At 54.1% G+C, this 26373-nt stretch overlaps 14 protein-coding genes across 14 annotated transcripts; 7 read left to right on the plus strand and 7 right to left on the minus strand.

Annotated features, from left to right (window-relative positions):
• Positions 1-9: 9 nt before the first annotated feature.
• On the plus strand, positions 10-2521 carry BO80DRAFT_397311 (Zn(II)2Cys6 transcription factor). The gene is made up of 4 exons (XM_025717376.1): positions 10-264; positions 334-808; positions 855-1270; positions 1317-2521. The coding sequence occupies exons 1-4, from the start codon at positions 98-100 to the stop codon at positions 2374-2376; spliced, it is 2118 nt and encodes a 705-aa protein (XP_025580281.1). The 5' UTR covers positions 10-97; the 3' UTR covers positions 2377-2521.
• Positions 2522-2560: 39 nt separating this feature from the next.
• Positions 2561-4655, minus strand: BO80DRAFT_372283 (MFS transporter). The gene is made up of 4 exons (XM_025716522.1): positions 4277-4655; positions 4153-4209; positions 3788-4104; positions 2561-3707 (listed from the first exon to the last, which is right to left on the minus strand). The coding sequence occupies exons 1-4, from the start codon at positions 4413-4415 to the stop codon at positions 2631-2633; spliced, it is 1590 nt and encodes a 529-aa protein (XP_025580282.1). The 5' UTR covers positions 4416-4655; the 3' UTR covers positions 2561-2630.
• Positions 4656-6260: 1605 nt separating this feature from the next.
• On the minus strand, positions 6261-7350 carry BO80DRAFT_344820 (uncharacterized protein; the record flags this gene model as incomplete). Its single annotated transcript, XM_025715295.1, has 2 exons — positions 6261-6972; positions 7022-7350. 2 exons carry the CDS (start codon positions 7348-7350, stop codon positions 6261-6263), a joined length of 1041 nt encoding a protein of 346 aa, XP_025580283.1.
• A 497-nt stretch (positions 7351-7847) lies between these two features.
• Positions 7848-9736, plus strand: BO80DRAFT_475104 (CocE/NonD family hydrolase; the record flags this gene model as incomplete). Its single annotated transcript, XM_025723199.1, has 1 exon — positions 7848-9736. One exon carries the CDS (start codon positions 7848-7850, stop codon positions 9618-9620), a length of 1773 nt encoding a protein of 590 aa, XP_025580284.1. The 3' UTR covers positions 9621-9736.
• A 653-nt stretch (positions 9737-10389) lies between these two features.
• Positions 10390-12765, plus strand: BO80DRAFT_397319 (aspartate--tRNA ligase MSD1). The gene is made up of 3 exons (XM_025717377.1): positions 10390-10665; positions 10770-11479; positions 11528-12765. The coding sequence occupies exons 1-3, from the start codon at positions 10464-10466 to the stop codon at positions 12635-12637; spliced, it is 2022 nt and encodes a 673-aa protein (XP_025580285.1). The 5' UTR covers positions 10390-10463; the 3' UTR covers positions 12638-12765.
• Positions 12746-14525, minus strand: cox10 (protoheme IX farnesyltransferase). Its single transcript, XM_025718536.1, has one exon. It carries the CDS (start codon positions 14506-14508, stop codon positions 12946-12948), a length of 1563 nt encoding a protein of 520 aa, XP_025580286.1. The 5' UTR covers positions 14509-14525; the 3' UTR covers positions 12746-12945.
• A 156-nt stretch (positions 14526-14681) lies between these two features.
• BO80DRAFT_397324 (putative monosaccharide-P-dolichol utilization protein) lies at positions 14682-15721 on the plus strand (the record flags this gene model as incomplete). Its single annotated transcript, XM_025717378.1, has 2 exons — positions 14682-15388; positions 15437-15721. Exons 1-2 carry the CDS (start codon positions 14762-14764, stop codon positions 15719-15721), a joined length of 912 nt encoding a protein of 303 aa, XP_025580287.1. The 5' UTR covers positions 14682-14761.
• A 55-nt stretch (positions 15722-15776) lies between these two features.
• med8 (RNA polymerase II mediator complex subunit MED8) lies at positions 15777-16803 on the minus strand. Its single transcript, XM_025718537.1, has 2 exons — positions 16505-16803; positions 15777-16460 (listed from the first exon to the last, which is right to left on the minus strand). Exons 1-2 carry the CDS (start codon positions 16627-16629, stop codon positions 15818-15820), a joined length of 768 nt encoding a protein of 255 aa, XP_025580288.1. The 5' UTR covers positions 16630-16803; the 3' UTR covers positions 15777-15817.
• Positions 16804-16815: 12 nt separating this feature from the next.
• Positions 16816-19075, plus strand: BO80DRAFT_84482 (glycoside hydrolase family 1 protein). The gene has a single exon (XM_025724847.1). The coding sequence runs from the start codon at positions 17186-17188 to the stop codon at positions 18974-18976; it is 1791 nt and encodes a 596-aa protein (XP_025580289.1). The 5' UTR covers positions 16816-17185; the 3' UTR covers positions 18977-19075.
• A 1107-nt stretch (positions 19076-20182) lies between these two features.
• Positions 20183-22069, minus strand: BO80DRAFT_397334 (uncharacterized protein). Its single transcript, XM_025717379.1, has 3 exons — positions 21339-22069; positions 21054-21293; positions 20183-20983 (listed from the first exon to the last, which is right to left on the minus strand). The coding sequence occupies exons 1-3, from the start codon at positions 21640-21642 to the stop codon at positions 20475-20477; spliced, it is 1053 nt and encodes a 350-aa protein (XP_025580290.1). The 5' UTR covers positions 21643-22069; the 3' UTR covers positions 20183-20474.
• BO80DRAFT_84790 (uncharacterized protein) lies at positions 21562-22557 on the plus strand. Its single transcript, XM_025724851.1, has one exon. It carries the CDS (start codon positions 21843-21845, stop codon positions 22431-22433), a length of 591 nt encoding a protein of 196 aa, XP_025580291.1. The 5' UTR covers positions 21562-21842; the 3' UTR covers positions 22434-22557.
• On the minus strand, positions 22260-23859 carry BO80DRAFT_421154 (uncharacterized protein). The gene has a single exon (XM_025718538.1). It carries the CDS (start codon positions 23459-23461, stop codon positions 22682-22684), a length of 780 nt encoding a protein of 259 aa, XP_025580292.1. The 5' UTR covers positions 23462-23859; the 3' UTR covers positions 22260-22681.
• Positions 23599-24655, plus strand: BO80DRAFT_84589 (uncharacterized protein). The gene has a single exon (XM_025724848.1). It carries the CDS (start codon positions 23736-23738, stop codon positions 24297-24299), a length of 564 nt encoding a protein of 187 aa, XP_025580293.1. The 5' UTR covers positions 23599-23735; the 3' UTR covers positions 24300-24655.
• Positions 24656-25026: 371 nt separating this feature from the next.
• Positions 25027-26149, minus strand: BO80DRAFT_431098 (uncharacterized protein; the record flags this gene model as incomplete). Its single annotated transcript, XM_025720725.1, has 4 exons — positions 25027-25110; positions 25298-25325; positions 25512-26046; positions 26146-26149. 4 exons carry the CDS (start codon positions 26147-26149, stop codon positions 25027-25029), a joined length of 651 nt encoding a protein of 216 aa, XP_025580294.1.
• Between the last annotated feature and the right edge of the window lie 224 nt (positions 26150-26373).

Here is a 26373-nt window from a genome sequence, read left to right on the forward strand (position 1 = left end):
GCCCGAGCTCAAAGCATGCAACAATGATGGCTCGATGGCTCCATCGGATAGTTGATCCCTGAGTGAACTATACTCGAAATTACTCTTATGCTTAGCCATGCCGCAATCAATGAGACAGACCCAGCGAGTCCCACGAACATGCATCCAGTGTGCTCGTAGGAAGATCAAATGTTCCAAGAAAATCCCATGCGACGAGTGCATTCGTCGCGGTGATACTGCGACCTGTAAGCGAGAGGTTGTCAAAGTCCATGGCAAGGTTACTGTGTGAGCCTGCCTATTTGCTTGTCCCGATATATTATCCGGTTTCGTTTCCTGCGTCTGACTGAACTACAGCGCAGTTGATGAGGAGGCACAAAGTGATAGCCCCGATGGTTCAAGCCTATTACGGGAAAACCTGAGCCTCAAGACTCGGATCAGGCAGCTGGAATCTGTTCTCTCCCGGCCTGAAATGCTGAAACTTGAAACAGACATCTTCCGGGTCTCCCCTGCTCCAGAAAGGTCAGAGTCGTCAGACAAGATTCTGAACGATTTTCAAAGCCTCCCATTCGGGCTTTTGGTGAGAGCGTCGCAAGTCTCTGGACGTATCATACACCCACGAGATGACCATCTACTACCCATTTTACCTGACCGGCACTGGAGTGAGACAATCGTACAGTTTTCTCTGACTCATTTTGCATGGGTTCATTGCGCTCTAGAACCTTCTGATTTCATCAATGAGCACTGTGATTTCTGGGATCGCATAATCCATAGCAGATCAGAAAGCCCGAGGAACCATGCCTGGATAGCTGTGTACCTCAGTGTGCTGGCTGTAAGTTTCCTTACGGCCAAAGAGTTCCAAACTCACTCTTACATAGGTAGGAATATACTTTATAGCCGAAGATCAGAGCCGCAGAATTTGCCTTCTTCAGGAATCACTCCCTGTCTGTTCTCCTTATAGAGCATTGCTGCCCAGCAGGAAACCCACGGACCTATGCCGCACTTGGTGCGAGGCTGCTTTGAAGGAGCTCAACTATGCGAGTTACTTGAGCAAACCTAGTATTTCGACAGTCCAAGCGCTAGCAATCTTGAATATCGTGCACAAAAATCTTGGCGAGTCAAGCCGCGAATATACTTTGCATGGTCTAGCCGTCAATGTCGCTCGTTTAATTGGAATTGATCGTCTTGGGGAACACCACGAAAGATTAACATGCCCCGTCAAAGAAACAGGGTTAATTCGGGAACATCGAAATGTTCATCGACGATTATGGTGGACACTGGTGATCTGCGACTGGTTAGTTACCCCTCGGTTCGCTGGAACACTACTGAGAGAAGTAAAGGATGACTGTATGGTCACGCCCGATTTCAATACACCCTGATTCTTTTACTACCGTATTAGAAATCGAGGACGATCAGAGAAACTCCCCAAATATGGCCGGTGCAGCTAGCCATGTTACATCTTCATTTGAGTATCACAAAGCGATGGCTCAACTTGCCGCCACCATGCAGAACCATGCCCGATCCATCAACGAGTGGACAACGGCAGCTGTGCAAGCCTCCTTTGAGGAGCTTGACTCTATAGCCGCATCCTTTCCACCCCACCTTTCCTATCATGGACCCGATGACCCCGTACCCCACATCGAACCAGGGCTCGAATGGATCCACGTCCAGCGCTACCTGATTTGCAACTGCTTAGACTCCTGGCGTATAAACCTATGTGTTGCCTTGATCCCACAACTACTCAACAACTCAGCCAGTGATACCGTGCATCAGAACGGCATTTTATGCGCAAAAGCCATTCTATCCCGCAGATACCACGACCCATGCCCCTATTTCCACAAGTTCTGGGCAGTAACATGCTCCACCGTCACGGCTGCTATCTTCCTCGCCCTGGACCTGATCTGCTTCCGCCATCTTCGATCATCTACCGAAGTTACAGAAGAGAAAGAGCTCATCATGTACAGTATCACTCTCATCGAGCTCTCATCCACAGACACACGACACGACGCCTTGCTCGTCCTACATCGTCTCATCAATCTGCACGAGATCCTCCGTCCCAGACCATCAATCGACCAGCGCGTATTCGCCAGAATCATGAAACTCGTCGCATCTCCCCGCTTATGGGCATCACTTTCTGACGCCGAAGCAACATTGCGATTTCTGTTCACGGATGCGTCTGAGACCAGTAAATCGTTATCAGAGAGTGATGAACATATGCACGGCGGGGATGCTCATGATACAGCTTTTGGAGATATACCAGACAGTCTAGGTCGATTTGCAGTGCAAGCGGAGGATGAACCTCGCTTCGAGGATCTGTTTTCTTCCGAGCTCATTGATATGTCGCTGCCGTGGCTGGATCCTGCTACTTTGATGACGTTTCCGAATGAGGTGACTTATTGAGGCTATTTAGAGGACTTGGTTTAGATTTCGGGATTATGTATCTCTTGGTATTGTTTTGTTTATTTGTACCCTCTATCCAAAACATACGGGTATAGATAGACTGCATCAGAGTATGACGCACCTACCAGAATAAATACACTACAACCAGATACCTGTACACAGAACCTTCAATTCATTCGCAATTCAAAAGAACATCAACAACCAAGCTTACATCACAAACCACAAAGCAACCACATATAAACTAGTATTTCAAACTAATACTCCGCACACCTCCCATCCACCGCAAACGGCATGGTAACCCTCCTAATCCACGCCCCAAACACAAACACCAAGATGCCGAAAGCCGAGACCACGCCCGCAATAATCGCACAAATATCCAACGCGCCCTGAAACCCCTTCTCCGTGACAAACTTGGTAATCCCAAACGAGATCCCAAACGAGATCAAGCCCCTGATCGCACAAATGAGCACCAAAATTGGCGCTGCCCGTTCCCCGTAACTATCCAATGAGTAGGTGAATCCGATTAAGATGATGCCGATATATGCGAAATACATCCCGTTGAAGGTCGTGGTGATGGCCCAAGGGGACCAGTGCGTGGGATGGGAGCCGGCGCGGCCGAAGATGATGCAGGAGATGAGTAGGACGATGATGGGGAGGAGGATGGGGAGGAGACGGATTTCGGATTCCACGATGCCGTTGCGGTGGCGGGCGACGAGTCTGTAGAGTTGGTCGCCGCCGTAGCCGAGGACGGGGACCATGATCATGGAGACGACGATCTGGCCGCCCTGGACGAGGCCCAGGCTGGTGGTGGGGTAGTTGTAGGGGGGTGCGCCGAGGATGGAGGAGTATTCGGTGACGCCGATGACGTAGATTCCTAGGGCGACGCTGTTCATGAGGACGACCCAGAGGATGTTGGGGAAGAGGATGCATTGGCCCATGTGTTTCCAGCAGGTGAGGGCTTCGTGCCAGTTGGCGGGGCCGTGGTAGAGGGCGAGGCTGTGTTTCCAGGTTCGGGCTTGGTAGTTGGTGTAGTCTAGGGGGATGCGGTTCTTGGTGGTTGCGTGCACGATGATTTGCGTTTCGCCTTCGTGGTGGACGTGGACTTCGCCTTCGAAGGCGTCGGTTGGTCGGTCGTAGCGTGACTCGGGGACTAGTAAGAGGGAGGCGAGGAAGACTACTCCGCTGGCGATGGCGAAGACCCCGTACCACCATCGCCAGCCTAGACTACTGACTAGGTAGGAGGTAGCGATGGTTAGTGCCGCTGTGCCAATGGACTGGATTGCGCTGAACCAAGCCAGTCGACTGCTCCGCTCGTGGACGAAGTGGATTTCCTAGTATCAACCTTTAGTTCCGGTTCTTATACCAATCCATTCGCAACCATGCTTGAATGAGAAATGAAGGCGTGAAATACCTGAATAATAAGCGGACACAGCGCCTCCGACTGCCCTGCCGCCAACGAAAGCACATCTCTCCCCGCAATATGCGATGACAAGCTTCCACTCGCGGCACACCAGATGGAGCCCACGGTCAGAATCAATGCCGAGGCCAAGAATACTGGACGCCGGCCTACAGCCATTGCCAGCGGCATGGCAATGAGATTTCCGATTCCCATGAATAGTGTCGGGTAGGTCATCAGATCGTCGGTATGCGGGTTATAGTCGTAGTAGGCCATCATGATGGATACGAAGGGACCCATGCCCGAGGTCATTAGGACACCTAGAACGGAGACTAGATGCCATTAGAATTATCCAGAGATATGCTAGTGGTCGAACTCACACATTCCCAACACGAATGTGATCACCCATTTCTGCCATTGTGGGAAGTTCAATGGATCTGTCTTCTTAGCCACTCACATCCACAATCACATGCAAACGCAAAAGTCAATAAGGAAGTATCATACCTCTCGGATCCGGCGATGGGGTTGGAATCAAGACTATCTCTCCATCCTCAACCAGCTTCACCGTACCCGTGGGGTTCTGGTGTCCTGCCTTTGGCTTGGCGAGCTCAAGGTGCGTAGCGTCGACGTCTTTGTCATCCATACTGAGTGCTCACTGCTTCTCACAATGCTCCTGAGAAAAGAAACTAGATGCAGACGATGACCTCCAAGACCCCGGACTTCATATGCACTCCATCTCTGTCGCTGTCTCCCCGGTGGGGTTATTCCCCGCGTAATTGGGAATCATCCATTGGCGTGGAGAAACCGATTGTGGAGTTGAAGAGATGAACGTGGAGCCGAAAGTATATTTTCTTGTTGCTGGGGGTGCTGCGTGATGATGCTGATGCTGGGGGTGGATGTGGATGTGGAAGAGTGAGTGACTGACCATCTGGATGGGAGAATCTCGCCCGAGCTCACCCGAAAATGGATTCGCCGGCTATTAGCCTCGTCCGAACTGCCCCATCCCCAAGAAATACGCATGGACTTAGCGGTAGGTAATTTACGGGGAGTATCTAGGAATAGCCGAAGCGCAGCTCTGTGGTAGCTAGTCAAGTGCGATGTTGAAACCGTGGATTGATGGGTATCGGTGAGAATTTGCAGGGAGGTTCCCTGCTACGTCGGAAGGAATCCCTCGAGAGGAGAGATCTTCCAGAGCCTCTCACTTGATGAACAGCCTCGAAGATGGTATAAATCTGATCAGTCGTGTTGTCCAACTGAGATTCTGGGCAGAGCTGGCAAGTCAGCACTCCTAAGCCCCCCCGAAGTGGATAAGTCTTCATTAAATAATTCTTATCTCTTATATTGAGGTTCTGGGTCGCTCAACCTAATCATACAAACCTGACCTCTCAGTGCAGATGCTGCAAACCAAGCTCAAAAGACTCATCTCACAGTAAAGGACGATATTCCGGATCTCGAACTCCAACACCAAAGACCGATTGCATGGGCACTGATGGGAAGTCAATATCCTAGAGTGTCAGCATGCTATGTCTCTGCTTATTATGTCCAATTTAGACATATCCTCAGCATGGCGGCCATTCATCCTATCCGAGCTCATCCATTGTATACTTGATCATACTCATAACCCATAGCAACACTCCTGGGCTAGCCGAAAGACGACGATATCCTACATCTTAGCTGAGTCTTGCCTGAGCCTCTGCAGTCATGGTGGGTGTCTGCTAACGTCACTGAGCATGACTGGTATCAATCCTAGTGGAAGCCGTATATAACCAAGATTGGAGAGATGATATGAGATCAACGTTTCGGTCCAGAAGGAGCCGATCAAGTCGCATAATGAAATAATCTTCCAGTGGTTGGTACACTACTGGAGGTTGAGATTATTGGTACGATGGTTACCCGGTGGAAAAGAAAGCTGGATGGTGATTCATCGAAAACATAGGCGAAGGAGCATTGCAAGATCTCAAGAGTCCAGCAGCAAATATACGACTGACTAAAAGGTCCAGGATGAGACCCTGGTATGCGAGACGCAAAGAATGGAAATGTGGTCCCCTCAAGCGTGACTTAGTCTAGGGAGATTATCCAAATAGTAATATGGCAACCACAATGACAATGGGTAAAACAGAATGGAGACTGTGTGAGACTCCTTGTGGATCCTAGCACTTAAGGCTCCAGTCATTGAGGACAGGGAAATTATACGGTGAGCCGGCATTGGCCAGATCTGGTCTGCTCTAGCCACGAGATGGAGTATTTCTGTCGTGTGACAACCCTGATATATCGTGGCTTTTGAGTGGTCTCGCAGCTGTGATATTGTGCTCTGGGGAAGGTCCATAAGTGCAGGTGACGATGCAATGTCACCAGATGGAACAGGAGGGGTTGTACATGGTATATGGAATGGAGTTACTTATAGTTGAAGCGTATGAAATAATCAACGAGTGTGTATATACAGCAATGCAGTGGCCTTACTCTTCAGGTATAAAACAAACTATTCAAATCAATAAGGCACCACCCCCGCCAACTGCAACAACCGCTCACTCCTAACCGGCTTGGTAAGAGGCTCATCTCTCTCCAACGGATCCACCACCTCCTCCCCATCCTCATTCTTCACCATCGCCTTCCCATGCGTAAACAGATTCGTATGCGGCCAATGCGTCGTCGTCTCAAACTTCTCAAACAACTCCCTTTTCTTCTCCCGATCCTCCTCCCCCATCCACTCCGCCGGCGTATACGTCACATAAACAATCGTACGCACAACATCCGACTCTCCAAACTGCGCCCAGTGCATCTGTCTCGAGTCCCAGAGAATCAGATCCCCGGGTTCAGCGCACACCTTGATCAATTCGCACCCGCGCTCCCGGTACCAGTCCAGATCCTTATCGTGGAAGGGATGGAAATCCTTGTGTTTGGCGGTACGCCAGGGTGTGGGACCCGTAACAGGATTCTCTTCGAAGAATTGGTCAAAGAGTGGCGCAGAGCCCTTCATCACGATTAGACCACCGTCATCGGGGCCCGCGTTGGAGAGATTCACGATCCCTTGGACGCAGACTAGACCCTTGCGTTCGGGGGCTTGGTCGCAGTGGGGCCAGGGTTTGGAGTCGTAGGCGCCGACGATGGATTGAGGGAGGGTGATGTTGATGGTGTCGAAGGAGACGACTAGCTCGTCGGTTTGCCAGAGTTTGGCGAACGGGGCGATGACATTTGGCTCACTGGGCTGCTGTCAGCGGGAGACGGAGGGAGATGGGGAAGGGTGTCTACCATCGCACGTCCCAGACGTATTTCTCGTGCGCGGCAGAGAAGTGTAGGTACATGCCGCCCTTCCAGCTCTGCGGGAGGTTTTCTTTCTTCCAGGTGGATTTGTCGTTACGGTCGAAGCCGAGGTTGAATGATTCGAGCCAGGTTAGGGCCGAGTCCTGGTATTCGCTGGCGCGCTCTTTGCTGAGCACGCCTTTGATGACGGCGTAACCGTCCCGGAAGAAGTCGTCGCGAAAGTCGCCATAGTGAAGATTCTGGTTCTGTATGGACTGGAGTTTTTCCGGGGCAGGGGAAGGGATGGGCTCGGGGGTGTCGATACGGGAGGGGGCCATGATTAGAATAGTTAATAGTGTATGTTGGGTGTGTGATGTATTGAGGTATTGTAAAAATGCAACCGAAGTTGTGCTCTGATATGGAAATGGACGATGTTTGAGGCTCTGGTGACGGAGGGTGGTTCACTATTTTATGCCTACTGCGTCTCTGACAGGTGATTCCATCCGAGCCCACCCATTACCCCGGCCGAGCTGATCCCATCCGAGGCGGAAAACGTCGCTTGCTGTGTCCGAATGACTGTATGCGAGTTTGCGAACTGCCGAATGGTAGGGTGCGATGCTGTAAACTCGCCCGAGCTCGGCCGGGGTGGATAGTATAGACCCGGGCAACGCTTAATGTCCACATGCCGACGGTCAGACAGAAGAAAAGACCCCATGTGGATAAGCGACAATGATTGCGATAATAGCCGATACGCGCTAGCATGAACGCCTGGCAGCCTTCAAAAGAAGCCTATAGGCCTTTTGTCTTTGGGTCACCATCGTTAGCAACTTTCAACATGCCTTCTCCTGTACCGATTGCGACTCGTCCAATTGACAAGCCCTCCGTGGGCCGAAATAATTATCAGCCCTTTGGGTTTCGTGAAGAAGTCCTTCCCAAAGGCTGGAGCAAGAATGGCTCGCGTCCCTTGCCATGCGACATCCACGCCTCGCACGACGTGGGTATCAAGGTCCGCGATGGAAGCACACTATACTGCGACATCTATCGCCCCACAGACACCTCCAAGGCAGTGCCTGCAATTTTAGCATGGAGTCCGTTTGGCAAAAAGTTCAATGGAATCAGCATGTTAAAGGTGCTTCCCTGGGGCCTCGGAATTCCTGAAGGCGTGCTTAGTGGACTGGAGAAATTTGAAGGGCCCGATCCAGCCGAGTTCGTACCTCGTGGCTTCGCAATCATCAACGTGGATGCCCGTGGATCTGGCGATTCAGATGGTACGGTGGGCATTATGGGCACTCAGGAAGCCGAAGACGGATACGATGTAATTGAAGCCGTGGCCAAAATGTCCTGGTGCAATGGGAGTGTTGGACTGGCGGGAAACTCGCATCTGGCAATCATCCAGTGGTTTATCGCTGCCTTGCAACCGCCATCACTCAAGGCTATTGCTCCCTGGGAGGCATGCGGTGATCTGTACCGGGAGCAATTCGTGCGAGGGGGCGTCTTCGACGCTGGTCTATTTGATTTTATAATCGACCACAACATCCAGGGCCACGGGGGCGTCGAAGATTTCCATGAGATGTATCGACGACATAGAACTGCGGATAGTCTCTACTGGAAGGACAAACGACCTGATATCAGCAAAATCAACATTCCCACCTATATCACGGCGTCGTACACCAGTTTCGTGCACACGATGGGGTCACTGCGCGGGTGGCTCCAGGTTCAATCACCTGATAAATGGCTGCGTCTTTGTCCCTGGCAGGAATGGTACGATATGTGGAATTGCAAAGATTCTGCCGCCGAAATGGCTTCCTTCTTCGACCGCTATCTGAATGGCGCCGATAATGGATGGGAGAAGACACCCAGGGTACGGACCACCATCCTGCGATTCAATCAAGACCCGCTGTACAATATCACGGAGGAGGATTACCCGATCCCGCGGACTGAGTATCGCAAGATGTACTTTCAGCCTGAAGGCCGTTTGAGTCCTGATGCCCCAAGTGCAGATTCATCAGTGTCATACAACTCCGAAAAGTATCAAGACTGTGCGAGCTTCACCTATACTTTCCCCAGCCGGACGCGACTGGCAGGGATCCCCAAGGCAGTGGTATACATGTCGTGCCCGGACTTCCATGACCTGGATGTATATGTTCTGGTGCGCAAGCTCGACGCGCAAGGAAAGGCTCTCCTCAATCTCAACATTCCTTGGTCGTCAATCGCACAGTACGGTGTCAACCCAGGCAGTGTGGACAGCATCTCGCCCCGGGAGAAGAACAACCTCATGTTCCATGTCGGGTCGTTGGGAATCCTGCGGGCCTCACGTCGAGCCATCGATCCAACCAAGTCTCTCCATGAGAACTTTCCCTTTCATCCGCACGACCGCGACGAATATATTACCCCTGGGGACATTGTGAAGCTGGAAATTGGCATTTGGGCCATGGGGGTGGAGTACGAGGCTGGGGAGAGTGTACGTGTCGAGATTCATGGGAACAGTCCACTGCTGCGAGGCGAGTTCAAGGAAGACGGTGAATTCCAGGAGCTGGCATCACATGGAACACATGTCCTCCATCTGGGGGGACAATATCCTTCGCATATAATCTTGCCGTTTGTATGACGAATGGATAGATGTCATGATATAGATAATGAGAGCTCGCTTTTGTCAATTGAAATACAAGAGTTATCGTAGTTAGTAAACGCTTGGGAGAATAGTCGAGGTACTCATGATTGTCGTGAGTGACGGCCTGGAGGTTGGTGAAAGCGGCGATCCCCGCAAGGCACCAAGGCACTGAGCACAAAAAGTTTTACACAGTACAAGAAGCTCAGGACACACTACTGGCAGAAAGACCTGTGATAAGAATTTCAATTGTCCTATGCTAACTGATACCTCTGGCCTGCTGCAGAGCTCTGTCATAGGTGCAGCACCTAAGAGTCATACAGCACGCCACCTCCCGAGGCGTCAACACCTCCAAGTAATATGTGGGTCAGAGATGCCTTAATCGCGTCCGTTAAGTAACAAGGTGGGTGTGCCGAACGCAGATTTCATCCTCTCTCCAACCGGAACCCATCAGCCCTTAAGCCCCGAAAGGAGAGCCAGATGGGCTCCAGGAAGGAGAAAAGGTCATATATAACACGCTAGGCTTTCATCATCTAAATTTGATGTTAGTAGGATGCAACAGGTGTCGACTTGCAAAGGTAGCACTCACAGTAATAAAACTTGGAAGGATGAAGAGGGAAAGGAACTCGGCGCCGCAGATTTTCATTTTATTGTCAGTGTGGACGACGCTAGACTCGGCCAGGAAGGCGGAGTGCACCATTCTGCCCTATATCTCCGCCCGGGCATCGGAGTATCGCAAGATTCCATCAGGAACATCGTTCGATTGCATCGCCTCACCAGGACGGTTGCTGCCATTGGCCTCTTTACTGCCCCGTGTGCACCTTCAGGTTGATTCGTGGCAAAATGTTTCTCGCCAGGGCGGCACGATGCCCCCCTCACCTCCGTGCAACCTATGTGGAGATCTCCAATTACTTCCGCGGCACGCAACTCGGCCGGCCTGCAGCATTGCAAGCTCATTCCCCTGTACGATCATTTCACGACTTCAGCGAAAAGAATCGCGCCAATGTATCGCCTGCAGAATTCCTAGATAAGTTCAAACAATCGAGTTCGTTGCCCTGTCACCAGATGCAATCGTCTCGGCATTTCTACTCGGAAGAGCAAGTTGAAGCAATTGCACGCACCGGAGGATGCTAACATCCCATAACAAAGTTGAATTCTCTCAGGCGACATGGGACATCGACACTCTACGCGCTGAGGGGCATGAAGGCCTATCGGTGGTTCTTCATGGCTACCTAGACAAGCGCGATGATATAGGCAAGGAGCTCTCGTTCGTTCCCTTGTTCGAACCCAACCTGAATCGCTCTATACAACTACTCTCAAATGAGAGCAGCAACACACTTTCTCAGCTCAAGAAGATTAGCAGAGGAAGTCCAGTCGTTGTTAAGGGGACAATTAAACGCAAGGTTTCAAGGACCCCGGAAGAAGAGCGTGCGGATCCCTGGGAGGTTGCGCTGGAGTCAATCCAGCCCCTGAACGAGTTCCCGCGTGAGATTGTGATGTTTGGAAAGCAAGTCGTCCACCCGCCCAAGCACCGGCATCTTCAACTGCGAGCTAGCAGCGAGCTGCGCGATGCGCTCCGGTTCCGAGCGAAAGCGCGCAATGTCTGCCGCGAGGTACTGGAACAATCCAACCCGGCTTTTGTGGAGATAGAGACCCCGTTGCTTTTCAAGTCGACTCCGGAGGGAGCTCGTGAGTTTATAGTCCCTACCAGAAAGAAGGGCAAGGCCTATGCTCTTCCGCAGAGTCCTCAGCAGTACAAGCAGATTCTCATGGCGAGTGGAATGCCGAGATATTTCCAGTTTGCGCGCTGCTTCCGCGACGAAGACCTCCGCGCTGATAGACAGCCGGAATTTACTCAGGTGAGATCTTAAAATCCCAATCGAAGTCTTCTGCTCATTCAAATCCAGTTGGATATGGAAATGGCCTTCGCCAGCGGAGCAGATGTCATGACAGTCGTTGAATCACTGATCCGAGGCCTGTGGTCCAACCTGATGGAGGAGATTCCTGCTCAGCCATTCCGCAGAATGACCTACCAAGAAGCAATGACCCGCTACGGTTCAGACAAGCCGGATACCCGCCATGAAATGGAGATACATCGCATCGAACATATCCTCCCTACCGACCTCGTGCAGAAGATCACCCCCCTGACAGACCCAATCGTCGAGGCATTCAAGGTCGAAACCATCGACCAGTCCCCACGCGCCACCCGTGAATTCATCTCCCGCTTCCTCGACTCTCGCGAGGGCGAATCCTTCAACAAAAACCCCGACGGCGCCCCCGGCATCTTCATCTACGACGCCTCCACTCCCCTCAACGGCCTAGGCGCCCTCGGCTTCGAAGCCGCCGAAAAGCTCGAGCAAATGCTCGACCTCAACCACGGCGATCTAATCGTCCTCCAGGCTCGCCCACAAGGCCCCTTCGCCGGCGGCTCCACCCAACTCGGCGCCCTCCGCCGTGCCCTCGCCCCCGTCGCCATCGCCAGCAAAATCATCGAAGCCCCCCAAGGTTTCGAATTCCTCTGGATCGTCGACTTCCCCCTCTTCACTCCCCTCGACGGCACCGAACCCGGCCAAGGCGGCACGGCCGGCTTCTCCGCCACACACCACCCCTTCACGGCCCCCAAGACCGCCGCAGACGTCGACCTCCTCAGCACCGACCCCACCAAAGCCATCGCCGACCACTACGACCTCGTCGTCAACGGCGTCGAACTCGGCGGCGGCAGTCGTCGTATCCACTGCGCCCTGACCCAGAATTACATTTTCAAGCAGATCCTGGGCATGCCCAAGGAGCGCATCGACGATTTCCAACATCTCCTCAGTGCCCTGTGGGCCGGATGTCCGCCGCACGCTGGGTTCGCGCTGGGCTTTGATCGTCTCGTCGCTGTCATGCTGGGGAAGGAGTCGGTCCGGGATGTGATTGCGTTCCCGAAGATCGGGAAAATGGGCGAGGATCCGATGGTCAAGGCACCGAGTAAGATTAGTGAGGAGGTGGCGAAGCTGTATGGATTGAGGCGGTGATGGTTTCGCTGAGTGTGTATTATGTATGTATGGATGTACGTTAGATGATTCTCTACTCATGTGTATGAATCCGAAATGAATCGAATACTGTATAGATGGGGTGAACTCGAGAAAGGCGATCGTTCAAGATTAACACATATCTACATCACAATGTTACAAAGTAAAAGAAAGAGAATAAAGGATGAATCATAGCTGCTGTTATACAAACGCCGACCAAACGGGAATCTAATACATCCATACAAGTATCAATGATATGGGAGGATACATTTTCCTCTCTTTCTGGTTTTTGTTCTGTTTATAGGGTGTAATCATGCTGCACGAGTCACCGCTGTGGTTGATGGTGACGACACCGGTTCCTCGTCCTCGTCAATATACACGTACTCGTCCTCTGGGTCGGGCTGACCGAGGACCTTCCGCCAGACACCATCCCAAAGGCCCTTCTTGGTGACGAGACCGCCGATGAGGAGGACAGGGAGCTGCCAGATACTCGCCCAGAAGAGACCGCGGGCGGTACCGTTGGCGCCCTGGTGTTGCCAGAAGTGGTACGCTTCCTTGACTAACCAGGCGTTGGCGACGGAGCTGCTCACCAGGAAGCCGTGGCCGACGACACCGACCCACCAGAGGCCGATGGAGATGGGGAACATCAGCACCGAGTAGCGCAGGGCGACACGGGCGTTCATGGCGGGGTTCTTCCAGCACAGCATTTTGTAGCCGGCGCGCTTGTACTCTTCGCGGATGGTATGGGACAGGGCGTTGAAGTGGGGAAACTGCCAGGCAAAGAGGATGCCGGCTACTAGCCATCCACCGATGCTGTCCTTGCTGAAGAGCATATCGCGCCAGGTGTCGTGGCCGGTGGTGGCGGTTTGGCCTGCGGCGGCCACCCAGCCCATCAATGGCGGGATGCCGCCCACGATGGCGCCGACCCAAGTGTTGATGACGTGCAAACGCTTCAGTGGTGTGTAGATAAAGCCGTACAGAACGATGTTGCTAGCGGAAAGGGCCGCGACGGTGGGGTTGGTGCCGAAGTAGAGCATACCCACACCGGTGATGGCGGTTGCGATAGCGAAGAGGACGGCTGCGCGGCGGGAGATGAGACCGCGAACGAGGGGGCGATTGCGCGTGCGGGACATGAGGGCATCGTATTTCGGCTCCAGGAACATGTTGATTGAGTTGGCACTGCAGCAGGAGATGAAGGTGCCGGCCGTCAGGTAAAGGAAGGTTAGGGTTGAGGTGGAGAGGGTCGGTAGCGGGGTCATGGACGGGTCGAGCGCGAGGAGGGACGAGATCGGGTACATGCCATAGGCGGAGGTCGTGCTCAGCACAATGAGGGCGGAGAGACGGGGCTTGCAGAGGGCGAGGAAGGCCGCCATTTTGCGACGGAGGGAGGAGGTGGGCAGGGTGGACGAGAAGTTCGACAGCTGTGCGGAGGCGTCGGGGGGGATGACATGGTCTGGATTGGTCGTTTGGGCGTTTGCTTCTTCCTTTAGGCGCTTCCTCCGGCGATGAGGGAGCTCTGGTTGTGTGGATTCGGAGACCGTCGCAGAGGTGTGGACCTGGTGGTCTGATGATGGCACAGCGGAGGAGTTCGTGCCGGAAGAGGCATTGCCGCCTGATAGTGAGGAAATCAAGCCGCTCTTGCTGGTCGAGCCATCATCTGCGCGATTGGCCGAGAAGTAAGTCTTGTTCAGGGCCGACTGGGCGGAGGGGCCGTCTGCAATGCTCGAGCGAGACCGGGAGGATGAGATGAAGGTGCGGAGAGCGGCGGGGGAGGATCGAGGGGGACGGCTTCGGTGCAGGAGACATTGGGAGCATATCCGGCTGGGATCGCCGGGGGAGCCTATCCTCCGCAACGAGGACCGGAGGAGACTCATGGCGGAGTCCTGTTGTGGGGTTCTGGTATACCAGAATCCAAGCAGCGGAAGTGAAGCTCAAGCCGCAGACGAAGAAAAGCCACGGCGGGCGGGAGCGACCCGACGCGCAGATCCGGAGATGCGTTGGTTTCCTTTGCTGGCCGCTCCGGCTTTTGTCTCCGTCCTTGCTTCGTGCGTTTCTCCCGTCAACCACCCTCCCTTGGCCTTGTTGGACCTCTTCTCTTTGACTCCACGGTCCTCTACAGCTGACACCATGGACGCGATTCAGAAAACCATCATCGAACCCCTCCAACCCCTCCTCCGTCCCGTTGTTTCGGCGGTGCCCGAACCGGTCCACGATGCGATCGTCTCGCTGATCGGCTCCTCCTGCCACAACACCCTCGTGGTCGACCTGGATGTCAGCAAGGATCCTGCCTGTACCTCTCTCGCCATCTCAAAGGCACTGGGCATTGCCATCGTCGGAGCTAGCGCCATCGTCAAGGTGCCCCAGATTCTCAAGCTGATCGGCTCTCGCTCGTCTGCCGGTGTATCCTTCGTTTCGTACGCTCTCGAGACAGCCAGTCTGCTGATCACGCTGTCTTACAGCGTGCGCAACCAGTTCCCTTTCAGCACCTTTGGCGAGACGGCGTTGATTGCGGTACAAGATGTGGTGGTGGGTGTTTTGGTGTTGACATTTGCGGACCGGCCCACTGCGGCGGCGGCGTTCATTGCTGTCGTGGCGGCGAGCGTGTATGCACTGCTCTTTGACCAGACCTTGGTGGATGCGCAGACAATGGCTCTGCTGCAGGCTGGAGCAGGTGCTCTGGGTGTGGCCAGCAAGGCTCCTCAGATCTATACCATCTGGCGTGAAGGCGGTACCGGCCAACTGAGCGCTTTTGCGGTATGTGACCTGTCTTAATCTAGGTATTTCCTTACTGACTGAGGCCAGGTTTTCAACTATCTCGCCGGCTCTCTGTCTCGCATCTTTACAACCCTCCAGGAGGTGGATGACAAGTTGATTCTGTATGGGTTCATTGCTGGGTTCTCTCTGAACCTGATCCTCGCGGGCCAGATGCTGTACTATTGGAACAGCCCGGCCAAGGCACAGAAGAAGCCCGTTGCGGCAGCGGTTCCCGCGAAAGCGCCCACTGCCACCAGCACGGGCGTGTCTCCCAAGCCCACTGGGTCCCCCAAGCCGACCGGCAAGGCGCCCACCACCCGACGCCGGGGTTAACTTCGTTCTCAACTTGTTAGATTTTAATTTATTTGGCACTATTCCAAGGTTTTCGCTGTAGATACCTCACTGCTGTAGATCTAACTGCTGTAGATGTCAACGCTGTCCCGGCACGGCACCCGTAGTCATAAACCTCAAAATCTCCTCCAAAGGCACCACCGGGGCCACCACCTTCGTCCCAGCTCCAGGCGTATTATTAGCAGCCGCAATATCAAACTCCAACCCAGCTCCAGCCCCGGACCTCCGCCTCACCCCAACAATCTCCATCTCATCCGCCTCGCCCTCTCCCTCCTCACTGTCACTCTGATCTTCGTCGTCATCGTCGTCATCGTCCAACACCCTCGTCAACCCGGTCACCACCTTCTCAATTCCCATTTCCCGTTCCTCCAGCGTAAAATTCCCACCCCAGTTTCTCCTCCTTGCCTCCTGGTTTGCCTCCACCGGCGCCCAATGCCATAGATCCGAGAGCGCCTGTTCACTCAATCCCTGTCCGTGCCCTAGGGCCGCCGAATCGGACGATCCGGCGCGTCGACCTCGAGCGACCCAGTCTTCTACTCGGGGGTCGAGTTTCGTGCGTAGCACCTGCTCCAGCGCGACATTGTTGGTGGGGACGCGTGAGGGGTAGGATGCGTCGGGGTAGGCGACGACGTTGGCGAGGAGGTCACGATTATCGGAGAGGTGGTCGGAGATGGTGAGGAGGTTGTTGGAGATGATGGTGGCTTGGGATTGGAGAGATGTCCTGGGATTGTTAGTGACTGTAGAGGCTCATTGGGGTAGACATACCATGAGGGAAGAGGATCGCTTTGGTTGAGACTGGTGATGAGGGAGGCGAGGGAATGGGTGAGTTGGATGAGGCGTTGGCGGGATTGTTCGAGGGTTTTGATCTGGTCTTGGTTTAGGGAAGACATGGTTTTTGATGGGTGGGGTAAGCTGAGGGGGTGATCTTGAGGTTTCGAGGCCGTCAACAATCATCAGGTCGGAGAAGACGCGGAGATCGTTGGTGCCTGAGGTGTTGACTGAGCGGATCCAGGCCTCCACCTCGTATCCGTTCGGAGAGATGTTGCTAGTCACGGAGTACACTGTACAACTTCCTGCACCACAGCGACCAAAGCATTGTTCTCGCTGTCGTCTATGGAGCACTCCGTCACGGGGTATTGACCACCCCACACTTAATCCTTGTAATGCACCGATTCATATTGCGTTGACGTTAGGAGCTGTGGGGGTTTCCCCCACCCCGGCTCCCCCATGCCGAGTCCCTGCGCATTTCCCCGCAAATTGAAAACATTTCCGGTCAACGAGTACCTCTTCATGCCATATAGCCGATTCTGCCTGATATGTCTATGGTTCGGATTGTCCGAGGAACTGCCGCGCTGGATTCCCGAGCGAGATGGCGGGGGAGTATAAATTTGAGGAGGACGGTTATCTCGTCAGTCTCCAAGGATCAGATAGTCTGAAGAATTGAAGATGCGTTCTCTCAGTTGTGTGGTGGCACTGGGTGTAGCTGGTGTGAGTCAGCCTGCCCAAGCGTCGCCTGTTGCTCAGGAGTCTCCGGCATCGAGGACATCATACTCGTATGGTTCCTTTAGCTACACTCAGGTCACTTCGACTCGGTATGCGACTGCATTGAGCTCCCCGCTGGCCTTTGCCACGCCATTTGCTCCAGCCTTCAGTGAAGCATCGACTCTGCTTCCCAGCAACGTGACCTATACCACATACGCTTTGCTTCCGAGCCAAACTATTACGCCTGACGGACAGTATGGGCAGAGTGCATACGCCGCTTTGTGGGCCAATTTGTCCTACACGTCTGCGCCGCCGTTCACGACGACTGTCACGCCGACGCCAGTTCCCTCTAGCGAACTGGTCTACCCGCCGACTCTGTACAACAGGATCGATTATGCGGACCTGAAGCTACCCTCGGATTTCATCTGGGGCGTTGCAGCTAGCGCATGGCAGATTGAGGGAGGTTTGCAGCTCGAAGGCCGGGGCCCCTCTGCCTTGGACACTATTGGCGCCATCCAGAGCAACGACAGTTCGTCCGATGCGAACATTGCCGACTTGAGCTATTTCCTGTACAAAGAGGACATTGCTCGGTTGGCCGCCATCGGTGTCCCATATCTGTCGTTCAGTATCTCCTGGCCCCGGATCGTGCCTTTCGGGGTGGCCGGTTCACCCATCAACACCGAGGGGCTGCAGCACTACGACGATGTCATCAATACCTGCCTGGAATATGGCATCACGCCTATTGTGACGTTGAACCATGTTGACATGCCACTTAGCCAACTGAGCGACTTTTCCACCCTCTCCGAGAACTTTCTCTACTATGCCAAGCAAGTCATGACCCGATACGCAGATCGCGTCCCTTATTGGGTCACTTTCAACGAACCCAACATTGGGGTTGGCACATCATTTAGTAGTTGGAATGATCTCACCCACGTCCTGACGGCCCACGCTGCAGTCTACCACTGGTACAAGGAGGAGCTGCAAGGAACGGGACAGATCACCGTGAAATTCGCCAACAACCTGGCCGTTCCTCTGGATCCGTCTAATTCCACCCATGTGGATGCAGCGCTCCGATACCAAGACTTTATCCTCGGTATCATGGGCAATCCTCTGTTCCTTGGCGAACAGTATCCTTCGGAAGCCCTTAATACCCCGAATTTGAACCTCACCGCGTTGACCCCGGACCAGATCTCGACCATCCACGGCACCGTCGACTTTTGGGCCTTTGACCCCTACGTTGCCCAATTCGCCTCCCCAGCCCCAGCGGGCATCTCTGCCTGTGCAGCCAACCAGTCGGACCGCGCATGGCCCGAGTGTGTGGCCACGACCATGATCCAAGCTGACGGCTGGCTGATGGGCGACATGTCCAACGCCTACGCGGCGATTGCCCCGCAATACGTCCGACAACAGCTCGGTTACATCTGGGATACCTTTAACCCCTCGGGGATCCTGGTCGCGGAGTTTGGCTTTAACCCGTTTGCCGATTCGCAGCGCGACAGCGACGCCCAGCGATACGATCTCGAGCGAACCCTGTACTACCAAGACTTTCTCGAGGAGATTCTCAAGGCGATTCACGAAGACGGGGTCAATGTCATTGGCACGCTGGCATGGAGTTACCTGGATAACAACGAATTCGGAAGCTATGCGAACCAGTACGGGATGCAGAGTGTGAATCGGACGGATGGAAGCTGGAGCCGTCGATACAAGCGGAGTTTATTTGATTATGTGGATTTCTTCCACGAGCATAGCGCTTAATCTGAATACTGTCCTTTCTGCCCAACGAGCTAAAAATAGCAGGCAGACAGTTTAAATTAGACCTTCTCTCGCAACCTGCTAGATCCAACTTGTCAAGAAATCAACGTACGCTAGCCCTAGGACCACCTAAACAATCACCTCCGTACCATCACAGCGAGAGACGATTCTAAAGATAGACCATTCCAATAACTGTCACAGTCACCCAACCACCAACTCCCAAGCAACAACACAATACCGATGCCTCCCTTTCTTTCCACCATTCTTACTCCACGGAGTACAAAGCACAACAAGAAATACCTCACACCAGTAAACACCGATCCTACTCCCTTCTGACAAACATACAGATACTAGAATCCCAAAAAACCAACCCACCATCCATGCCAATAATAATACCAAGAACAAAAAAAGGACAATCACATATCACCTCACACTTCTTCTCACATCTCCCGATGTAGTATGTAACCCAATCCATATCAATCACCTATAGTACCCAGTCTTTACTATCCTTCGAAGTATCCAAAAATAACCACCCTAGCTACATACCTACCTACTATCTAGTACACACACACACACACACACAGGTCCTAGTACGGGAGTAAAATGGTATCCCACCCAATCATCCCACCCCCCTCATCACCATATCTTGGCATACACCAAAACATCTTGGCACTGCACCCAATCACCACCCATCACCCAATCATACCCCAACGATCCTACCTTCACATACTACTATCGTGAATCTATCCCGTGTTTATTTATAGTCCTTCGGCATTCACCTCCTCTTCCTCCTCCTTCCTCCTCCTACCAGCATACCAGTATACCTATCATCTTCCTCAGCCACCTTGATATCTCCCCCCAGAGTACTCCGTACTCCGTACTCCGTAACGATGATAGGATGAAGGACGTCTCGGCCGCGGGATAGGGTTTGGACCCTGCAGCCATGGGCGGTTACCTTCGTAACAGTCGCTCGTTTCGGGGGGTTAAATTCGGGGGTTTATCTGTGTTCGGGTTGTGATACGTCTGTGGTACTGCTCTGTGTCTGTGTTATTTTAAGAAGGGGGAGGGTATAAAGTGGGGGGTGTGCCTGTTTTCAGCTCAGGGTCTTTGTTTCTTCTTTAACCTTTTTCTTATGCTTCACACTCTTCAGACTTTATTCTTCTTCTTTCGCTGTCATGGGCTATGTTTGTCTTTGGGTTGGTTTGGGGTGGGGTGAGTTGAGTTGACTTGAGTTGAGTTGGTGTCAGGTTTACTCTTCTCTTACTGGAATTCTTTTTGTCCTGTTTGTGGCTTACTTCCATGGTTGGGATTCTCATCACTTCATATTTAACAAACAAAAGGCTCAACAACCAGGGCTATAGACTATGTGCATGCTGTGCCGCAGGGTATATCCTCATTATGCACATCAACTGAACAAAACATCAAGCAGAAACATCACTCATCACTCTACATCCTCATCCAGTCCGCTGCACCGCTGCACCGCTGCATCGCTGCATCTGCATCACAGCTTCAGGTCCCCCACCGGATACTCCTGCGCGAGACCCTTCCCTTTGTCTCCCGGCATCACCGTCTCGAACATCTGCTTGGAGTACCCCACTTCATGCGTGCGACCGTCAGTATCCACGACCTGGAACCCCGGGCCGTATGGATGTTGCTGCTGATATGCCCCCGGCGGGTACATCTCCTGCGGCGGGTACTCATTCCAGGGATGTTCCGCCGCCATGGTCTTCCATTGCCGGAGTTCCTCGTCCTCGCGGGACTGGCGGTGCCACCAGCTGATGCCGAGGACGCATCCAATGGTCAGGATGAATAGGAGGATCACGAATCCCATCAGCGGGAGGCCAATCAGCGTGGCCAGTTTGTAGTTGACGCCGCCGCCACTGGGACTGTCCAGGAGGTCGCTGGTATAGGTCGGTAACTGAGACTCGGAGAAAATCAACGAGGGACTAATCGGGAAAGCCGTTTGAGACGGCACCGGAAAGTGGCAGTCATAGCGGAGCGCTTCCAAGACTGTCGTCCATACCAGGTTAGCGAATTGCACGTGCGTATGGCAAAGGGTAAGTAAAAGAGGAAGACGCACAATTGGCCATGTACACCTGATTGCCAGTCAGATTGTAGCAGAATTCGCACGTCTCAATCTGGTTGTCCGCAAACGCAGACGTCGAACACCACGCCCGCAGGTTGTTCTCATTCGGATTGAGCAGGTCAAACTCGAGCGCGCCGTCCAGCCCCAGGCAGGACACCAGACACGGCGTCGAGATGTCATTGATACTCACTGGATACCCATAGACACAGGCGCTAAACGCAAACCGGAGATTGTCTAATCGTATGAGCACAATCACAGAAGCCAGGTCAGCGCACTTACAGAGCCCCCAGTTCACGTCCGTCAGCGACGAATTCGGATCCGTATAGTTGCTCTCCAACGCACACGAGACGCATTTCTCAAAGTTCTCCCCCGTCGTGGTATCGTTGTATGCCGCATCCAAGCACACAATTTCAGACGTGGTGGTATTAGTCGGATCGTTACAAACGTCCCAACACGGCGAGCCCTCGGTCACATACAACGCAGCCGCCCTGGGAGCGACGTGGCTGAGAAGGAGTAGAGGCGCCGCGGCGGCAGCCACAGCCCATATCGTAGATCTCGGGCTTGGGCCCCAGAAACCGATCATCTTGGTAGCCTTGGGATCGATCGATCGTCGTCGTCGTCAGACAGCAACGACACCCTCGCCAATACTACCGTCTATCTTACGGCCAAACGAAGGAAGAGCGGGAGGCTGTAATCGACCGAGCCCGCGTCGCAACACCGCGCAGCGAGAGGCAGATAAGGGACACTCGGGAACACAAAACGGGGGGAACAGAGGGTAGAAAAATGGCGATGGTGCACCGGTCCCAGACCAGATCGTCGGCTGGACGGCAGGATCGGTGCCATGGTGGATTGATAAAGCAGGCGTCCGCGGGGGGGAACAGCGTTTCCGTACCGGATGGCCAGGCAGGACCAGCTCGGGGACGGTGGATGAAGATCCCACATCCAACAGAGCACCTGGCTGGGCGCTACGCCAGCCTCTCAGAGGCCGCCCAGGCGGGTCGACGTGTGACAGTGATTGTGACGGCCACTGCAGCTGCAGGATTATTGGCGGGCGGGCGCATGGCACGGCGGGCCAGCCGGCGTCGTGATGAGGAAGGTGCTCGCGGGGTCCGGCGCTTGCTCGTGGCCGGGCATTGGCCCGTGGGCCCTGCATGCACCTCACTGCACTTGTCACATCAGCCCAGCCATGCCGGCATCCTGGCCAATCATTCCCCCACCCCCTCTTTACGCCATCCGCGGAATCTCAAGGGCGCTTCGCCAAAGGGAGCCCTACTGCCTGCCCGGATCTGTAGTGTCGCCTCGGTCACCCACCGCGAGACGCCAAAAGTAAAGTCCTGTGTGACTGATAGAATTGTCCAAATAAACCAAAGTTAGACAGGCACTATATGGAACAAGCAAAACCAAGTAAAAGGTAAACAAAACGCCTCCCGACAGCAATTAGACGCCACGATGCATGCAGGTTAAATCTTTTGCCCTCTTACGGCTGGCTTAATAGAATCGCATCCACCCAAAAACACAAGCCAGGTCGGCGTACCTCGTTCCTCCCCCAAAGCAGTGGAACAGATGTGCAGTAACTAAATCAAACAAAAAGCCTCCCATGCAACTAGCCCTCGACCCCGTGGTCACCCATACAATTCATCATACGACGGCACCATCTCAGGCTGGGTCGGCAGAGTCAGCGGCTCCGGTTTGGGACGCCGCACCGGCTTCTTCTCATGCTGCGTAGATAGACGATGTACATGAGGTCGCGGGTCTTCGGACGGATTCGAGGGCGCAGACGAGGTGTAACTAGTATGCTTCGAACTGGTGGTCCCCGGTCCGGATATCGTGGGCTCCGTTGAGTTGCTTTGGACACTGTACCGACGCATGCGAGAGGTGACTGATAACGGTGGGGATTTGGAGGCACGCGAGTACGCGTCGGATTCCTCCCCATTGCTTGGATTTCGATCGCGGGACACATTGAGAGGAGCTGGAACGGCCGTAGCATCCTCCTCGTCTTCGGAGGACTCGTCAGAGCAGGACTGATCGCATTCGACGGGAGAATCCATCGGCATGGCCAATCCGATCCCGGGGCTACTGGGTTGGTTTTTCCGTCGGATTCGACTCCCAACGCGTGCGTCGTAATGGCCCGTAGGAAAAGTCATGGCCGAATCCACCGAGGGCGCCCGCGCACCAGATCGTATCTGACTCCCTATCCGAGGGGTGGTGGCGGACCGATTGAGTTCCAGAGAGCCATGCCGTCGCTCAGGGTCGGTCGAGGCTGAATGCCCCCCGGCAGAAGAATGATCCCATTGATTCCAGGACCCACCGGTGGGATAAGTGATAGCAACATCCCCCCAGCGCGAGTGCAACTCGGAGGAAAGTTTCTGCTTGCGACGCAGCTTCTGGATGATGGCCGTCATGGTCGCAAGAGCGCCCTTAATGTACTCGAGGCTGGAGCATCCAGGGCCCGCGTCAGCATCGACCGCACAGGTCCCTACCAAGAGCGCGGAGGAAGAACTAGGTTAAGAAGGATCGAGTCCACAACGGTACCTTAAAATGAAGGGCCCGCCGCCTACGTGTTTGTGTCAGGTCCCTCTGATCCAGAGCCCCCACGGCCGGGCTCCAAAGGTGGGCTAGAACAGGAAGGGGAGAAAGGACAGAGCAGCCACCGAGGGACTGGCATGGAAAAGCGTAATGTCGGGGTACGAAGACCGAAGACCACAGCAATCCGTCGGCCGAAAGGCGGCTGCATATCGCCCAAAGGATGACAGAAGGAGGACCCTCCCAGGGACCGACGATGAATTCCTTCAGGAAAAAAGTCCTTCAGTGCAGGGCGGATGGGCACCGGAGCCCAGCGTGGGTGGTACGGGTAGGCGACACATCTTGGTCCCGACAGTCTGGTTCACCCTCCATCACGGTCAATATTTTCCCTCGGTGGGGAGGCCCCTCGGGCGTACGCGGCCATTGAGAGGGGAAACATCAGTCAACCGGAGGGGGATCGCCCTTCGTTTTGTAAGCGGGATGGCGAATCCGACGCAATCACTGGTCATGGGAGAGCCGCTGAAGCAGGGGGCAGAACCGGTCCGCGTACTTGGAGAGGGAAAAGAGGGGAGGTCAGTCGGGAGAATAACTGAGCGGCGCAGTCAACTTGCAGGCAACCGGCTGGAAGAGCTGCTAGCATGCTGCTGGGATGTTGGCGGCATCCAACCACGGCTGCAGCTGGTGGTCACCTTGGCGTGGCACATTCGGCGGTCGTGAGAGGATGAGAAAATATGCGAGACAAGCTGATCCCTGTTCGGGGGATGATGAGTGGTCACCCCAGCGGTTAAGAGGATGGGCGAGATCCCTGGCAATGTGGTCGGGGGAGCGTGATGGACGTGATGAGCGACGCTAGCGGCGCTCCCTAGCAGGGAATGGCGGACGAGGTAGCAGTTGGACTGGACTCGAGACGATATCGCCCTCAAGTCCGATGTAGCATTGGAAGAGGGGAAAGCGACCGATGGAGGGCAGTGTCGTGACTAAGTCACTAAGACAGCGCTATCGCATGGGCGCTGGATTGATTGGCACAGAAGCTTCGGCGGCTGCCAGGGTCTGACGGGTGAAAAGAGGGGGAACATCGAGGACAATCACCGGTTGATCGTCGCGGTTGGGCCCGAACCACCCGCAGAGCTTATCTACGCGCCGTGATGGAGACGACGTGAGAAGCCCGGTGATTTCTGTGCTTGTGCTGTTTGTTGTCACTGTCACGGTGCAGCTGTAGGGTCCGGGTGATTGCCTAGCTGCAGGCGAAGGAAGTGAGATAGATTGAAGCGGAGGGGGAGGGATGATGGGCTGAGAGTGAGGAAGGAGAAAGCAGAGGAAGAGGAGGAAGAAGAGAGAGGGAGGGAGGGAGGGAGAGGAGGGAAGAGGGGATTCGCGGTGGCTTGCCGCCCAGCTGCTCCTTCCCCGGCGGGCCGCTTCCCGATCAGGCAGGCGCCAGTTGCCATCACCAGTTGGCATCATCCCATGCCCGCTGCGGGAATTTAGACGAGATTGTAGCAGCGATAGCAGTACTCCGTACTACTATATCCTACTAGTAGTATTCTAGTAGGTGATGACAGCTGGTGGTGGGGTGGTGTTGGTCTCCTATCCTGGTTCAGCTCAGCACCGAGCCCCATCACATACCAAAAGAGGGAAAAGAAGGAGAAAATGTGATGAAATCAAGCACATAACAGTAGAACAGTGACAGGGGAGGGAGAAGCAGAGCAGAGACGTACCTTGGAGCACCCATATCCCCCCATCATTCTATCTGCAGTCAAGTCGTCGTTATCATAATCATAATCATCCATAACCATACCCATAACCCGCAAGAGTCACTGACTCCGAACACCAATCACCGAACACCAACACCAAACCAACAAATGAAATCAAAAAAATAGAAACAGCAACCATCTTTCAAGAGTCCCAGCCTATCCAAAGTTCGTCACCAACCTCGACAACACCGGCCTGGGCCGCTGCGGCACCTGACCGTCCACCCGAGGCAACGAAGTCACTTCCTCCTCCTGCTGCACCTCTTCCCCTACCTCACGAGGCACCGCAACATCCAACCTTTCCTCCACGGCAAAACTAAACGCATTCGAATCCCTCTCGGGTGCCCTCCTCTGAGACATATACATACTCGCGGTCACGCCCGGATACGGAACCGCGATCCCCACCATGCCATCCACACCCTGATACCGGGACGGGTTATACGCAGGTAGTGGTTGGTACGCGGGCGGAGGATCCTCAATGACTCTCTGCTGCGGGGAGTCAAGACACGAGAAGGGTTCCTGTTGTTGATGTTGTGATGAGGAGGAGATCTCGAGGGGATACTCGGGGGTGTGTGGCTTGCTAGCAGCTGCCTCGGGGTCGAGATAGTACCCCGTGGAGAGGGAGAAGTGATGGGCGAGGAGGCGGTCTTCGCGTTGACGACGACGGCGATCGGCACTGCGCTTTTTGTAACGGATGAAGAGTGTGGCAGCGATGACTTGTATGAGGTGAGTTGAGGATGTGTCCACATGGCTGATGTTGTGGACCAAGCCCTAACAGACAATGACAATGACAGTGATGAAGAATGTCCACTCACTCATGATAACCACCACACCTCCAAAGACAACCCCGATTATCATCTGATCCCGACCAGACGACGAGGACTCCACGGATGAGGAAGTCGATCGAGGATACGGCCCCATCTGTCCCTCACGAGGGAGGATCATCATGCATCCACGGACCACTCCCAGAGCAGACGCAGTGGATAGCAAAGCTGAATGGATAAATGAATGGCTGGACAATGCAACAAGAACTGACAACACAA

Source organism: Aspergillus ibericus, assembly GCF_003184845.1.
Source record: "Aspergillus ibericus CBS 121593 unplaced genomic scaffold BO80scaffold_2, whole genome shotgun sequence".
In the NCBI taxonomy this organism is placed as follows: domain Eukaryota; kingdom Fungi; phylum Ascomycota; class Eurotiomycetes; order Eurotiales; family Aspergillaceae; genus Aspergillus; species Aspergillus ibericus.

Coding starts and splice junctions, on each gene's coding strand:
- BO80DRAFT_397311 (XM_025717376.1), top strand. CDS start 98: ATGCCGCAATCAATGAGACAGACCCAGCGAGTCCCACGAACATGCATC. Junction 265..333: donor GTCCATGGCAAGGTTACTGT/GTGAGCCTGCCT, acceptor ACTGAACTACAG/CGCAGTTGATGAGGAGGCAC. Junction 1,271..1,316: donor ACACTGGTGATCTGCGACTG/GTTAGTTACCCC, acceptor AGAGAAGTAAAG/GATGACTGTATGGTCACGCC.
- BO80DRAFT_372283 (XM_025716522.1), bottom strand. CDS start 4,415: ATGGATGACAAAGACGTCGACGCTACGCACCTTGAGCTCGCCAAGCCA. Junction 4,105..4,152: donor CACATTCGTGTTGGGAATGT/GTGAGTTCGACC, acceptor AATGGCATCTAG/TCTCCGTTCTAGGTGTCCTA. Junction 3,708..3,787: donor TGTGTCCGCTTATTATTCAG/GTATTTCACGCC, acceptor GGTTGATACTAG/GAAATCCACTTCGTCCACGA.
- BO80DRAFT_397319 (XM_025717377.1), top strand. CDS start 10,464: ATGTTTCTCGCCAGGGCGGCACGATGCCCCCCTCACCTCCGTGCAACC. Junction 10,666..10,769: donor AGATAAGTTCAAACAATCGA/GTTCGTTGCCCT, acceptor CCCATAACAAAG/TTGAATTCTCTCAGGCGACA. Junction 11,480..11,527: donor GACAGCCGGAATTTACTCAG/GTGAGATCTTAA, acceptor ATTCAAATCCAG/TTGGATATGGAAATGGCCTT.
- cox10 (XM_025718536.1), bottom strand. CDS start 14,508: ATGAGTCTCCTCCGGTCCTCGTTGCGGAGGATAGGCTCCCCCGGCGAT.
- med8 (XM_025718537.1), bottom strand. CDS start 16,629: ATGTCTTCCCTAAACCAAGACCAGATCAAAACCCTCGAACAATCCCGC. Junction 16,461..16,504: donor AGCGATCCTCTTCCCTCATG/GTATGTCTACCC, acceptor TAACAATCCCAG/GACATCTCTCCAATCCCAAG.
- BO80DRAFT_84482 (XM_025724847.1), top strand. CDS start 17,186: ATGCGTTCTCTCAGTTGTGTGGTGGCACTGGGTGTAGCTGGTGTGAGT.
- BO80DRAFT_397334 (XM_025717379.1), bottom strand. CDS start 21,642: ATGATCGGTTTCTGGGGCCCAAGCCCGAGATCTACGATATGGGCTGTG. Junction 21,294..21,338: donor GGACGTGAACTGGGGGCTCT/GTAAGTGCGCTG, acceptor TCATACGATTAG/ACAATCTCCGGTTTGCGTTT. Junction 20,984..21,053: donor TCAGGTGTACATGGCCAATT/GTGCGTCTTCCT, acceptor TATGGACGACAG/TCTTGGAAGCGCTCCGCTAT.
- BO80DRAFT_84790 (XM_025724851.1), top strand. CDS start 21,843: ATGGCGATGGTGCACCGGTCCCAGACCAGATCGTCGGCTGGACGGCAG.
- BO80DRAFT_421154 (XM_025718538.1), bottom strand. CDS start 23,461: ATGACGGCCATCATCCAGAAGCTGCGTCGCAAGCAGAAACTTTCCTCC.
- BO80DRAFT_84589 (XM_025724848.1), top strand. CDS start 23,736: ATGTCGGGGTACGAAGACCGAAGACCACAGCAATCCGTCGGCCGAAAG.